The sequence below is a fragment of the Rhinopithecus bieti genome, unplaced genomic scaffold, assembly GCF_001698545.2.
Source record: "Rhinopithecus bieti isolate Rb0 unplaced genomic scaffold, ASM169854v2 scaffold_6717, whole genome shotgun sequence".
NCBI classification, from domain to species: Eukaryota; Metazoa; Chordata; class Mammalia; order Primates; family Cercopithecidae; genus Rhinopithecus; species Rhinopithecus bieti.
In genome coordinates, this window is record NW_016805334.1 from 158,068 (window position 1) to 171,663 (window position 13,596).

The 13,596-nt window shown below is 37.7% G+C and overlaps 1 protein-coding gene and 1 pseudogene across 1 annotated transcript in view; both read right to left on the reverse strand.

Annotated features, from left to right (window-relative positions):
* KIAA0586 (KIAA0586 ortholog) overlaps positions 1–13,596 on the reverse strand; it is a 132,802-nt gene that overhangs the window by 77,573 nt on the left and 41,633 nt on the right. Inside the window, 5 exon segments of the mRNA XM_017872202.1 lie at positions 1,703–1,893; positions 4,235–4,315; positions 5,787–5,897; positions 8,958–9,145; positions 10,862–11,056. Of these exon segments, the coding sequence (XP_017727691.1) occupies positions 1,703–1,893; positions 4,235–4,315; positions 5,787–5,897; positions 8,958–9,145; positions 10,862–11,056 (766 nt within the window).
* LOC108529721 (heat shock factor-binding protein 1 pseudogene) lies at positions 12,733–12,963 on the reverse strand (annotated as a pseudogene).

Genomic DNA, 13,596 nt, shown 5'->3' on the forward strand with positions numbered 1-13,596 from the left:
CATAAAAACCATGTAAGATCAGAGCTAGAAAAGAAGTCTAGCTGCCCTCTCTTCAAGGCAATACACATATAGGCTATATTATAGGTAGTTTTCCTCTTAAAATGTAAAGAAAAAATCTATTTCCAAGGTCATCTTCAGGAAGGGAAAGGGGAACAGGAGACTTCCAGAACATATCTTTAGTGCAACTAATAGACTTCTTAAAAATTATTGTATAAATAATAGGCGTTCATTATAGAAAATTTAGAAAATATCTAAGAGTTTAAAACATGGATAAAGCTTGCCTATAATCCTAGGTTCAGGGATAAACAGTCAATCTGGTATATATGCTTTTTCAAACTTTTGTTTTACGCACACTTTTTTGTTTTGTTTTGCTTTGTTTTGAGACAGAGTCTCACTCTTTCACCCAGTCTGGAGTGCAGTGGCGCAGTCTCAGCTCACTGCAACCTCCACCTCCCAGGTTCAAGCAGTTCTCCTATCTCAGTCTCCCGAGTAGCTGAGACCACAGGTGTGCGCCATCGCACCTGTCTAATTTTTGTATTTTGTTTTTTCAGTAGTGACAGGGTTTCACCATGTTGGTCAGGCTGGTCTCGAACTCCTGACCTCAGGTGACCCACTCGCCTTGGCCTCTCGAAGTGCTGGGATTACAGGCGTGAGCCACTGCACTGGCTGTATACTTACTTTTGAGTAAGATCTTGTAAACTGGGGTTACACTGTTAGTATCCTGCTTCGTTTATATGCCAGTACGTTATTAATATCTTTTTATATCACTAAATTTATTCTAAACCTAATTTTCATAATTATATTAATATTCAGCCGTTTTACTTATTCCATAACTTCCTTAAGGTTTCTTACAAGTAAAAATACAAATAATAGAGTTCATTTCATATTCATATGTAACAAGTTACAATTGTTATTGTAATATGTAACAACAGTAACATATTACAACTTGTTGTTATCAGAATGTAACAAACCTGAACAGTGCCTTCTTTGTAGTTCCAGGTATTATATGGCCTAGTATAGCAGTCCCAACCTTTTTGGCATCAGGGATTGGTTTTGTGGAAGACAATTTTTCCACAGACCAGGGCAGGGGTGGTGGGGTAGGGGATGGGGGCATGGATTTGGGATGAAATTGTTTCAGCTCAGATCATCAGGCATTATATTCTCATAGGGAGCATGCAACCTAGATCCCTCGCATGCACAGTTCACAATAGGGTTTGCGCTTCTATGAAATCTAATGCCATGGCTGATCTGACAGGAGGTGGAGCTCAGGTGGTAATGCTCACTCACCTGCTGCTCACCTCCTGCTGTGCAGCTTAGTTCCCTAGTTCCTGACAGGCCACAGACGGGTACTGGTTCGTGGCCCTGGGGTTGGGGATCCCTGGCCCAGTAGCAAACCATAATTACTTCCTTAGGATAAGTTTCCGGAAATGAATCACTGGCTTAAAGAAATGTACATTTTTTAAGGTTTCCTAATAGTCTACTTTGCCAGAGTAGACAGACTGAGTACAAATATTCAAGGACAAAAACAATATCTCCAACAATAGTTAAGCCCTCAGCATTATATCAAACACTTTCCAGTGACTAAAGCAAAGAAAGTTTAATAAACAAAAGAAGACAAGGAATACTTTCAGCCACAATTTAATACTTTCCATTTATATTTGCTACTATGGTTCTATTCATACCAAAAACATTGTAAACTTACCATTGAATTAAGCTATTTTCCAATGTTTCTTTTCTCTCAATTACTTTATCCAGAATATTGGCAGTGGGCTGAAAAGTAGAAGCAACTGGCGGAAATGGAGGACCATTATATTTTGTAGAATCAGCTTTAACACTTCTGTTAAACTCCAGAATTGGTTCAGAGTCTGGAATTTCATCACATTTTTCCTCTTCCTGGTAGTAACAAAACCAAAACTATTATATTCATGTATTTGTTCAACATTTACTGAGTATCAACTATAGGCAAGGAACTAGGTGAATTAAGAAACACTTCTAAGTTAACCAACAGCATTTCTAATTAGGTGGTATCACATTAATTATAATATACACATTAGTCATACATACCATATTGAGGAACCCTTAATTACACAATCAGTTTGTCTTTTTAGAACCCAATATTGATTTTATGCAATCATAAAATAAACTAAAAAAATAATTATTCCTGCATAAAACACTATTACTTCTCTCAAGAAATGTATGAACTTAATAATTATCATTAAAAAACTGATGCTTCCTGATATGGTTTGGATATTTGTCCCCTCCAAATCTCATGTTGAAGGGTGATCCCCAGTGTTGGAGATGGGGCCTGGTGGGCGGTGCTTAGGTCATGGGGGCCGATCTCTCATGAATTGCTTGGTGCCCTCCCTATGGTACTAAGTTAGTTTGTGAGAGAGAGCTGATTGTTTAAAGGAGACTGGCACATCCTCCCCTCTCTCTTGCTCCCTCTCTTGCTTTGTGACACATCTGGACCCTCCCAGCCTTCTACCTGAGTAAAAGCTTCCTGAGGTCCTGACCAGAAGTAGTTGCTGGCACCATGCTTCTTTTACAGCCTGCAGAGTCATGAGTCAATTAAATCTCTTCACTTTTTTTTTTTTTTTAAGACATAGTTTCATTCTTGTCACCCAGGCTGGAGTCCAATGGTACGATCTCAGCTCACTGCAACCTCTGCCTCCTGGGTTCAAGCAATTCTCCTGCCTTGGCCTCCCGAGATGCTGGGATGACAGGCGCCCACCACTATGCCCGGCTAATTTTTGCATTTTTTGGTAGAGACAGGGTTTCACCATGTTGGCCAGGCTGGTCCTGAACTCCTGACCTCAGGTAATCCACCTGCCTCGGCCTCCCAAAGTGCTGGGATTACAGGCATGAGACACTGCACCTGGCCTTAAATCTCTTTTCTTTATAAATTACCCAGTAATTCCTTTACAACAATGCAAAATGGACTAATACACTACCAAAATCACTATTTGCTCTTATATAAATTACAATTTACATTTAAATATGCAATTAGGTCAGTCATCTTACAAATTATTTGCATTACCACATCATAATCAATAGAGTTATTTCTGGAATTGTTAAATTTTTTATTACAAAATATATCATATGTGTTTAAAAGTAAACAGTGTCCATGTACTGTATCTGTTACATAAGTAACATGAATTGCATTTATCTGCTCCCCAACTTTAACAACTGTCAACTTACGGTCAATCTTGTCTCATCTAGCCACTTTCCCCTTCACATATCATTTTGAAGCAAATCACAGATATCACATCATTTTACCTATAAATAATTCAATCAAAAACACTTTGGGTCTCTCTAACTACTACAACTCAGTAATATTATTCCATTGAAAAATGAAGTCCACAGCTAATAAATGGCAGAGCTACTACAGGAACACCTGTCTTTGAATGCTAAATCCTCTGCTACTTCTATAACCGTTTCTTTCACTTGTATATTGCATAAACAATTACCAAGTACCTTTGCTAGGCATTAGGAATATAAAAATGAATAAGGTCCCTGCCTTCAAAATTCTCATGTGGCTACTCACATAAGAAAAGATACGTCGGTGAGCAAATAACATGAATATACTGCACACCTCTGCATATTCTAAAATTGGATTTCATTTTATGATTAACAAAACTGATCTTAGCTCTAAAAGTCAAAGAAACATGATCAAATGTCTTCTTTAAAATCTACTGACATAATAGTCAAGCAGTTTCAATGTTCTATGATCTTTTCTCCCACCCTTTTAATTTACTTCTGCCTATTTTCCCTCTATTTCATTATTTCTATCATTTCTATAACCCTTCCATATGGGATATTCCTTTGGATTGTAGATTCCTCACAACTTTTTTTCTCAATATTAATTAACTGGTCACTTCACCACAAATCCAAAAATCAAAATAGATAAATGTAATAGAATGAAAAAAAAGACAAATTGGAGGAAAAGAAGCCAAAGGAAGTGGAAAGAAAGAAGAAAGCAGGAAACTAGACAGACAAAATCTAGGTGGGAAACGGCAGATAATCATGAAGCTTCATGAAGGCAGATAGGTGATACAGACAAAAGACATTCTAGAATAACAACTTTATAATTTTTAAAATAAAAGTATATTTAACTCAAAAGTAAAAGAAAGTATCTCAAAGCACTGTAACATGATATTGATAGTTCAAAGATAGTCAACAACCTGGAAAAATACTGGTAGAAAAATAATTTCTCATGGTTTCTAAGCTTTGTTACCTGTATGACATCGATTATTTCATCAAAGTTAGTTCCTGGAAACTTCACCTCTTCTTCTTCTACCTTCATAATTTCTGGAGTCTAAGAAAGCATTTTCAGAAAGTGTTTGTTGTGCTTAACACTTTTAAAATTTATAAGTAATTTATCATATTTCCACCTATAGTATAAGCTTATAATTACATGGTCCTTTTTTATCATTTTAATACCCTATTCAGAATTGATTTAATTAGTAAATGAAATCCAAGCTAGTCCCCAAGCCATTAGGTCAACATTTCAATAGCTTTAAAAAATTAATCAGCTGTTTTTCTGTAAAGGACTCCATCAGCAATATCACTTAATTGGTCAACAGGTTGATATAACTGAGACAAAGAAAAGTGTTTACATGTGTAGATATCTAAGTATAAACAAACACAAACTCACACGAAGACAGATACAGAATCAAATAATTCAGGAAAAAAAAACAAAATAGTCATTTTACAAATCTAACCTTTAGGCCTCATTATATAAAATGTAGTCATGCAATAGCCTCTTACTGAGAGCAGAATGATAAACAGTCTAAAAATTTATTACTTGCTATCACAGAAGTTTCAATAAACAGAAGCCTAAAAAAATTACTGATGAAAAAATTCAATTAAGCACAAATGTCACTTAAGGTCAGTTCCATTTCATTACTTGTGATCATGAAAGATTGCTGGTGTTCTCTCTCCTTTTAAAACTGTATCGTCGGCCAAATTTGCTTACAATAAACAAATTAAATAAATAAACTTACCTGGGGTAAGTTACAGTGCTATTTTGCTGTGTAGTAAAGCCATAACTTCATTATTCAAAAGCAAATAAATACCAGAAAGAAATATGTATTTTTGTATCATGTCAACAGTAGGATAACAAGGTAACATTCCAAAATATAAACTCCACCTGTCACTATAAAATTTACACTTAGAAAATCTATAATTCCCATGTTAATCAAAGATTCATCACCAAAGAAACAGAAATTCTTTCTTCACATGAGAGTTTCACAACTTAAATTACCAAAAAGTTTACACTAAAGATTATCACTTTCCAAATAATTACAAATGTAAGGATCTGAAACAAACAAGTTCATAAACAACTCAAAATTTGTTTTGGGCTGGTGTGGTGGCTCACGCCTGTAATCCCAGAACTTGGGAGGCCGAGGCAGAGGGATCACTTGAAGTCAGGAGTTAAAGACCATCCTGGCCAACATGGTCAAACCCTGTCTCTACTAAAAATACAAAAATGAGCTGGGCGTGGTGGCGGGCACCTGTAATACCAGCTCTGAGGCAGAAGAATTGGTTGAACCCAGGAGGTGGAGGTTGCAGTGAGCTGAGATCTCACCACTGCACTCTAGACTGGGCGACAGAACAAGACTCTGCCTAAAAAAAAAAAAAAATTGTTTTGAATCTTTCCCTCAAAATACAGATTATTATAATAAGTTATCATTATGATAAAAGGCTTTAAACGGAGTAACATTAGCTAAAATCTACAGTCAGACATTACATTACTCAAAATAATATGATAAAATTCTGAAATATACCCTTATCCAAGCTTGCACAGGAGGAAGAGATGCTTCTTTGGGACTAGACAGAGGTGAACCAACATCAGTGCTACCATTTGAAATGCTGTCAATATCTACACTGGGTAATACCTAAAACAGAATACAACATTCAGTTTTCTGTTTATCATTTTTACTCAAATATTTTTATGAGTATGTGTATATACATGTACATGTATGTGTGTATATATACATATACATAAAACAAAGCATGCCCTTTAAGTTTTATTGTGAAGCCAATGGATAACAAAACTTTTAAATTATGAAAGGATATTTTATAAAATATGAAAAAAAGGAAAACACACAAATTCTATCTGGCCCGGCGCGCCTGGTGGTCAATAGGCCCGCTGCTAATCCAGCACTTTGGGAGGCACAGGCCGAGGCGGATCACGAGCTCAGGAGATCGAAGGACCGTCCTGGCTAGACGACGGGAAACGTGCTCTCTACTAAAAATACAAAAAAACTAGCCGGACGCGGGGGCGGCGCGGCGCCTGTAGTCCCAGCTACTCACCCGAGGCTGAGCAGCGCCGCAGAACGCCGCGCCAACCCCGGGCGCGAGGGGCGTGCCGCCAGCCCCAGCTGCAGCGTGAGCGAGATCGCGCCCTCTAGCCCCCGGCCGGCGCCCGCACAGCACCGCGCCAACCGCCACTCAAAAAAAAAAAAAAAAAAAAAATCTCTAATTGAAGCGTAACTTCATCGTTTCACTATTGCACACTTTCGTCTTTTACCCATCTACTTATATATAACTAAAATTTAAAATAGTTTTCATTCTTGATTTTCATTGTGATTACAACGAAGAACCATAAACACTTATCATGCTTTTGTATAGACTTCATAATTATATTTTTAAATGACTATATAACATTTCAACAAACATATCTTAATTATTTATGTTTCAATTAGAAAATTTAGGAAATTTCCAATTTTCCACTATTATATATATATCACTACAAAAAAAACTTACACACACACAAGCACAAAATTTTCTTCCTAAACTCTAAACTCTAAATTAATTCACTATGCTAGATAACCAGATATTGGATTAACTTTCTGGGCCACAGGACACAAATACTTAAGATTCTTGGAAGTACTGGTGAAATGTAATCCTAACAACCTCTACTTACATCATCAAAAACATAATTAATTCTAAGTTTTACCCAACCCTCACCAAAATTAGATAATATGATTGTTTCAGCAATAATAGTTTTTAAATGGATGCATATTACTGTTATTTTAATTTGCATTATCTTGGTTACTGGCAAAATTTATTTAGTTTGCTTGCTGATAAACTGTACTTCCTCTTTTGTAGAGTCTTATGTCCTTTGAACATTTCTAGACTTGGATCTGTGTTTTCTTATTAATTTATGGAGATCTTTATATTTAAAAATTAATGCTTTACTAGCATCTTCCTTTCATATGTTCTTACTGTGTGTTGTTTGCCTTTTAATTTAGGATTTTTTCCCCCTGATCTAGATCCTTTAATTTCCTCCATGAACTGACTGTGTTAGTGATGCTCATTCATTCAATACACATTGACTGGGTTTGCACTTGGCTCAGGTTGCTGTCCAGGCTAAAGTGTCCCCAGGTTTCCCAAAGCCTCCATAGCTGCTGCACCGCTGAGTTAGTGAGCCTACACTGTCAGAAGGATGCCCAAAGACTGCTGTAAGTGAGGAACACATTTAGGTTCATGTTGGGAGTTCCCTGCCCTGCAAAAATGATTGGGAGTTGAAAGGTTCTGCTCCAGGCCAGGGCTTTATTGTGCGTTTGCTCCTCTCAAGCACAGGGCCAGGAATCTTCCTGAGACCCACTGGCTGCCTCAGCCCTAACAACTTGGCTGTGAAAACACACTGTCAATTTTAGCTGCAGGGCAGAAGTCACTCCATGAGAATGAAGTGTTTGTGGAGCTACATGGGCGATTTCTAAGTCCCTGGGAATCTCTCAGGCTGGTGGGTTGAGGCTGTTCTGTATAAATTTGTGCAGAAGAAATGGATGGTTCATTTGTTCAGGGAGGAGTGTCCAGTCAAAAATCAGTACTAAGAGGCTGTTGACTGTTCATGTGGTGGCATCTGACAGCTCCAGGATTATCTTCTCCTCAGTGGTCAGGATCCAAGAATGAGGCAAGTCTTCTCTCTTCCCAGAGGGCATACTAAGTTGCCCAAGAAAACTCATTTGTCCTGGCTCAATCACAAGAGGAACCCAGGAGCAGTCTAAGGACTGGGGTGTTCTAATTATTTGGAAGTAAGCAAGGATGGTAAGATGAACACAGGGGTTGGAGTAAATCAGCCAAAAAGTTTACCATAGTTCATGAACACTTTCCTACAGTTGCCTCCTGACTGGTCAATAGAAAGTCACATGTAAACACTCCTGTTCACTTTTGTCCAGACCTGGTGAAGACCTCAGCTTCTACAGCTGGATCCCAGGCTGAAGGGTAGATGTTTGAACGTGAAATGTCAAAGGGTTTCTTCCCACATGAGGCTGTTTAAGTCTTGTATTCATTCAAATCTTCTAACATATGCTAGTGTAAAGTTTGAAGTATTAATTATATAAGTCACATATATTAACTCTTTAAAATTAATTATAATACACGGTTAAATTATTCCCCTTGGAATATCATCAAGCCACTTGTATATAAGTCATTGGCCTAGAAGAGCAGCTTAAATCATGGAAAACAGGATAGAAACATCACATTAATATTACAGTTTAAAAAGTAACAGAGCTGGCTGGGCACAGTGGCTCATGTCTGTTAATCCCAGCACTTTGGGAGGCCCAGGCAGGTGGGTCACCTGAGGTCAGGAGTTTGAGACAAGCCTGGCCAACCTGTGAAACCACATCTCTACAGAAAAACAAAAAAACAAAAAAATTAGCCGGGCGTGGTGGCAGGTGCCTGTAATCCCAGCTACTCGGGAGGCTGAGGCAGGAGAATCACTTGAACCCAGGAGGCAGAGGTTGCAGTGAGCTGAGACTGCACCATTGCCCTCCAGCCTGGGTGACAAGAGCGAAACTCTGTCTAAAAAATAAAAATAAATTTTAAAATAAAAGGAGCCATGATAAAAAGCAATATTTTCATGAAGCAATATAATGGATTTCTGTACTAACGTTAAGTAAACAAATTTTTTCTTCCTTAAAATTTTCTACTCATGCACCCTAGCATACCTGTACAGTAAGCTGAGGAGGATCCTTTTTTTCTGACTTCATTTCTACAACAGCTATGTTAGGTTTCTTTACTCCAGTTTCTACTTTTCGAGATGACGGAGGAATAGAAGTAGTCACAGTTACAGGGTGTGGCTTGCTGACAATCACTCCAGCAGGTGGCATGGTATCACTATTACTTTGGGTTTGTCCTAAGAGGTTTAGGGGAAAAAATAAGTCAACTAGTTCAGAAAAAAAGGGAAAAGTCTAATACACCAGCTGGATCTTAATGGCTATATTCTCATATTTAAAAAAGCCCTATCTGACAATCACCTCTCCCTCCATCATCAGCATTGTCGACATACTCACCATACCCAGTGACTTTTATTAGGCATTTATACGTACTAAACACTTCACTATCTAATTTAATCCTCAAAATAAAGGCTAATAGAAAGCTACTAATATTATCCACATTTAAAATGTCAACAACTTTCACTTCCAAAGTCCCATTTGTTTTGTACATATCAAAGTAAAGAGGGGTAGTACAGTGTACTTGTTGAAAACACAGACTATAAAGCCAGACTGTCTCTGCCTGGGTTTGAATCCTGGCACCACTCTAGCTGTGTGGCCTTTGACAAAGTATGTAACCCTTTTGTGCTTCAGTTTCCTTAGGTATACAATCTGTATATTACCATGTGCTTTCTAGGGTGGATTAAATGAAAGAACATATGTAAAATGCTCAGAACTGTACCTGGCACACAGTAAGGACTTTAAAAGTGTTAGCTATTTTATTACTAGAAGATATGTTTAAACAGAGAGCTATTATGTTGACATGCCATTAACCCATAATATCAAAAATAAAAAATTCTCTTATGTTAAAAAATATTCATACTTACTGTTAATCAAAACAAAAGAACAGCAATAACACTAAAGGGGAAAAAAAGCTAACTAGACTTGAAGAGCTGGTGTGAGGACAAAAATGATCTGTTCAATTTTTAACATGATGACTCCGAGAGAAGGCAAGTAAGTAAATAAAGAACTATTGGCTTAGATTACACACCCACACAGCTTTCACTTATGATAGCCTAGTTCAAAAGTACCCAAAAAAGTACCTTAATACTTCCCCAAAGACATAAGGATATTAACAAGACAATCAAACTTCTTGAATTATTATGAATGTCCATGACATATTTAACCTTTTTTTTAAGAGACAGGGTCTTGCTCTGTTGTCCAGGCTGGAGTATGGTGGCATAATCATCACTCACTGTAGCCTCAAACTCCTGGGCTGAAGGGATTCTCCTGCTTCAGCCTCCAGAGTAGCTAGGAGTACAGGCGTGAGCCACCAAGCCCAGCTATTTTTTTTTTTTTTTTTTTTGAGACAAGGTACTTGCTATGTTGCCCGGGCTGGTCTCAAACTCCAGGTCTCAAGCAGTCCTCCCATCTCGGCTTCCCGAAATACTGTGATTAAAGGCATGAGCCACTGTGCCCAGCCAAAACATTGTTTAAAATTTCATTTCATCTACAATAATATACTATAACACACCAAAAGAATTTTTCCTGTTGGTGAAACTATAGCAGGAACCCATTATTTCAGAGATTGGTATTACACAGCATAAAACATATTCTGAGGCCCTCCCAAAAAAACAAATAACATTTACAGGAAAAGGTAGATGACTATCATATTAGTACCATTTTGTAAGTTCTGCTACTGCTGATAAGAATTTAAAATTCACTGGCTGGGCATGGTGGCTCGGGCCTGTAATCCCAGCACTTTCAGAGGTTGAGGTGGGCAGATTGCTTGAGTCCAGGAGTTCCAGACCAGCCTGAGCCACATAGCGAAACCCCGTCTCTAATAAATAAACAAACAAACAAATAAATAAATAAATAAATAAAATAAAATTCATCCCACATATTTTGTTGATTCTTACCTAAAAGAATTGCCATAGGAATCAGATGACCTTCCAGTGTACCTGAAAAAGTAGGCATTTCTCTACTTGGGCTGAACAAATACTGCTGATCGCCATGAGGTAACATAGGAACGGAATGTTTCATTTTAGAATCTATCTTCATAGGTTTTGTTGCATAGGAGTCAGTCTGTGTTCTTATTGACTTTACCTTAGTGCCTAAAATAATCACCAATGGCAGATATTTTAAAAATATTGTTAGAATATCTACTATCCAGACATCTAGAAATAAAACAGCTCTTCACAGAAAAATCTTAATTCTATATATAAGGTTACAAGGCCCCAAAACAGAAGTAGTATATAGACTAGAGGTGGCAAACTTCTTAAATGGCCAGATAGTAAATATCTGTCTGGCAAGCCATGTGATCTCAGCTGTAATGATTCAGTTCTGCTGTTGTATCATGAAAGAAGCCATGGACAATATACACATGAATGAACACAGTTAGAGGCCAATGAAACTTTATAAAAACAGGCAGCTCACGTGTAGGCCACAGTTGCCAGCCCCTGAATAGATATACAACTGGTACAGCTACTATGACAAAATAGATACAACAACTAGAAAAAATTTTTAAACATTCTGAAGAATATTCCAACGACGTTTGAATTCTTTAAATTTTTTTCCATAGGTACGAAAAGTTAACGATCGTTTTTGGAATTGATGATTTTCATTTTCTCATTACACCTTTACACACAACATAATTCTGAATAACCAGCTTTTATCCTTTTAAAATATGTACAGATAAGCGGATTCTATACTTACTTAAACCTTACTAATATCATTATACAGTAGTCTCTCCTTATCTGTGGTTTCTCTTTCCCTGTCTCAGTTACCCAGGGTCAACCCTGCTGGAAAATATTAAATGGAAAATTCGAGAAATAAACAATTCATAAGTTTTTAAAAATTATTTATTTATTTTTTAGATGGAATCTCACTCCACCCAGGCTGGAGTGCAGTGGTGCGATCTCAGCTCAATGCAACCTCTGCCTCCCAGGCTCAAGTGATCCTGCCACCCTAGCGTCCCAAGTAGCTGAGACCACAGATGCGCGCCACCATGCCTGGCTAAGTCATAGGTTTTACAGTGTACGCTGTTCTGAGTAGCATGATAAAATCTCATGCCATCCTGCTCCATCCTGCCCAGGACATGAATCATCCCTTTGTCCAGGGTCTCTACACTGTAGACACTACCTGCCCATTAATAACTTAGTTGCCATCTCAGTTGTCAGATTAAAAGAACATAGTACATGTTAGAGCTTGGTACTATACACAGTTTTAGGCATCCATTGAGGGTACTGGAACATATCCCCCATGAAAAAGGGGACTACTATACATTTTTTTCTGTTCCTATGATGTATACATACACATATAGCCATTATATCCTAAATCTTAAAAAAAATAAAAATTTGATTTTATTTCTCTTTGGAGAAGTGGATAAATGTCTATGGAACACACACACACACACACACAAAATAAAGAATAAAGTAAAAGGGCAAAGGAAAACAGGCTAAAATATTTTCTAAATAATTTCCTAACATTACATTTTACTTTTAACATGTGGGTGCTTTATTTTTTTTAAAAAAAAATGCAGGAACTGCCAAAGTTTTAGTGTTTAATAATTAATAGCACAACTGACCAAGGTCCAAGATGTAAAGATACCATGTTCAAGAAAGTGGTAGGTAAACTGCTCTATAAACTGACTATGTAGTATGTGATAAGAATATATGCTTTATAATATAAAACCTGTCTACACACAGTAGTTAGCTGAAAAAAGTCATTCAATCTTCTCTTGGCTCAGAAAAATGATATTCCAGATTCCATTATAAATTACTAGCAACTCTCAACTCTTGTGTGTGGCAGGTATCTTGTTTTCACCTTCCAGTTCTTCCACCCCAGCCTGTGTCATGGGGTCTGTGATGTTCTTCTCCAGATCATCAATGTGACTACTCATATCATCAATTCTCCCAATGATCTGGTCAGACATAGCCTGAAATTTATCTTGCGTCTGCTGCAGGGGTGTCTACGCCACCGAGGTGAGTTCCTGCAAGGTCTTGGGGTCAGTCTTCGCCATCTCCCCAGTGCCCAGGTTGGTGGTGATGTCTCAGACTGTCATCTACGCTTCCACTTTACATGTGGGTGTTTTTATGTATCTAATTTTCTTTTTAGAGACAGGGTCTTGCTCAGTTGCCCAGGCTGGAGTGCAGTGACACTATCATAGCTCACTGCAAACTTGAACTCCTAAGCTCAAGTGCTGAAGCGATCCTCCCACCTCAGCCTCCCAAGTAGCTGGGACTACAGGCATGCCCAGCTAATTTTTTTAATTTATTGTAGAGATAGGATCTAGCTCTGTTGCTGAGGCTGGTCTTGAACACCGGGTCTCAAGCAATCTTCCTGCCTCAGCCTCCCAAAGTGCTGGGAATACAGGCATGAGCCACTGTGCCCAACCTACACACCCAGATGTAGTTTTAAATATAGTTTCCTTTTGTTTATGATCCCAGGAAGAAAAATTGTCATACCATGTCTATATTCTTTCATCTTGTTCTCTGATACTCATTTATTCTATTGAATGAATATTTTTCTTGAGTGTTTATTTAAAATATTTGTTCAGCATCTAATATGTGTTAAACATTGTTTCAGGCACAAGGAATACAGAGGTGACTAAACCAACTGTACTCATAGAGCTTATAGTCTGGTAGTGACAAAT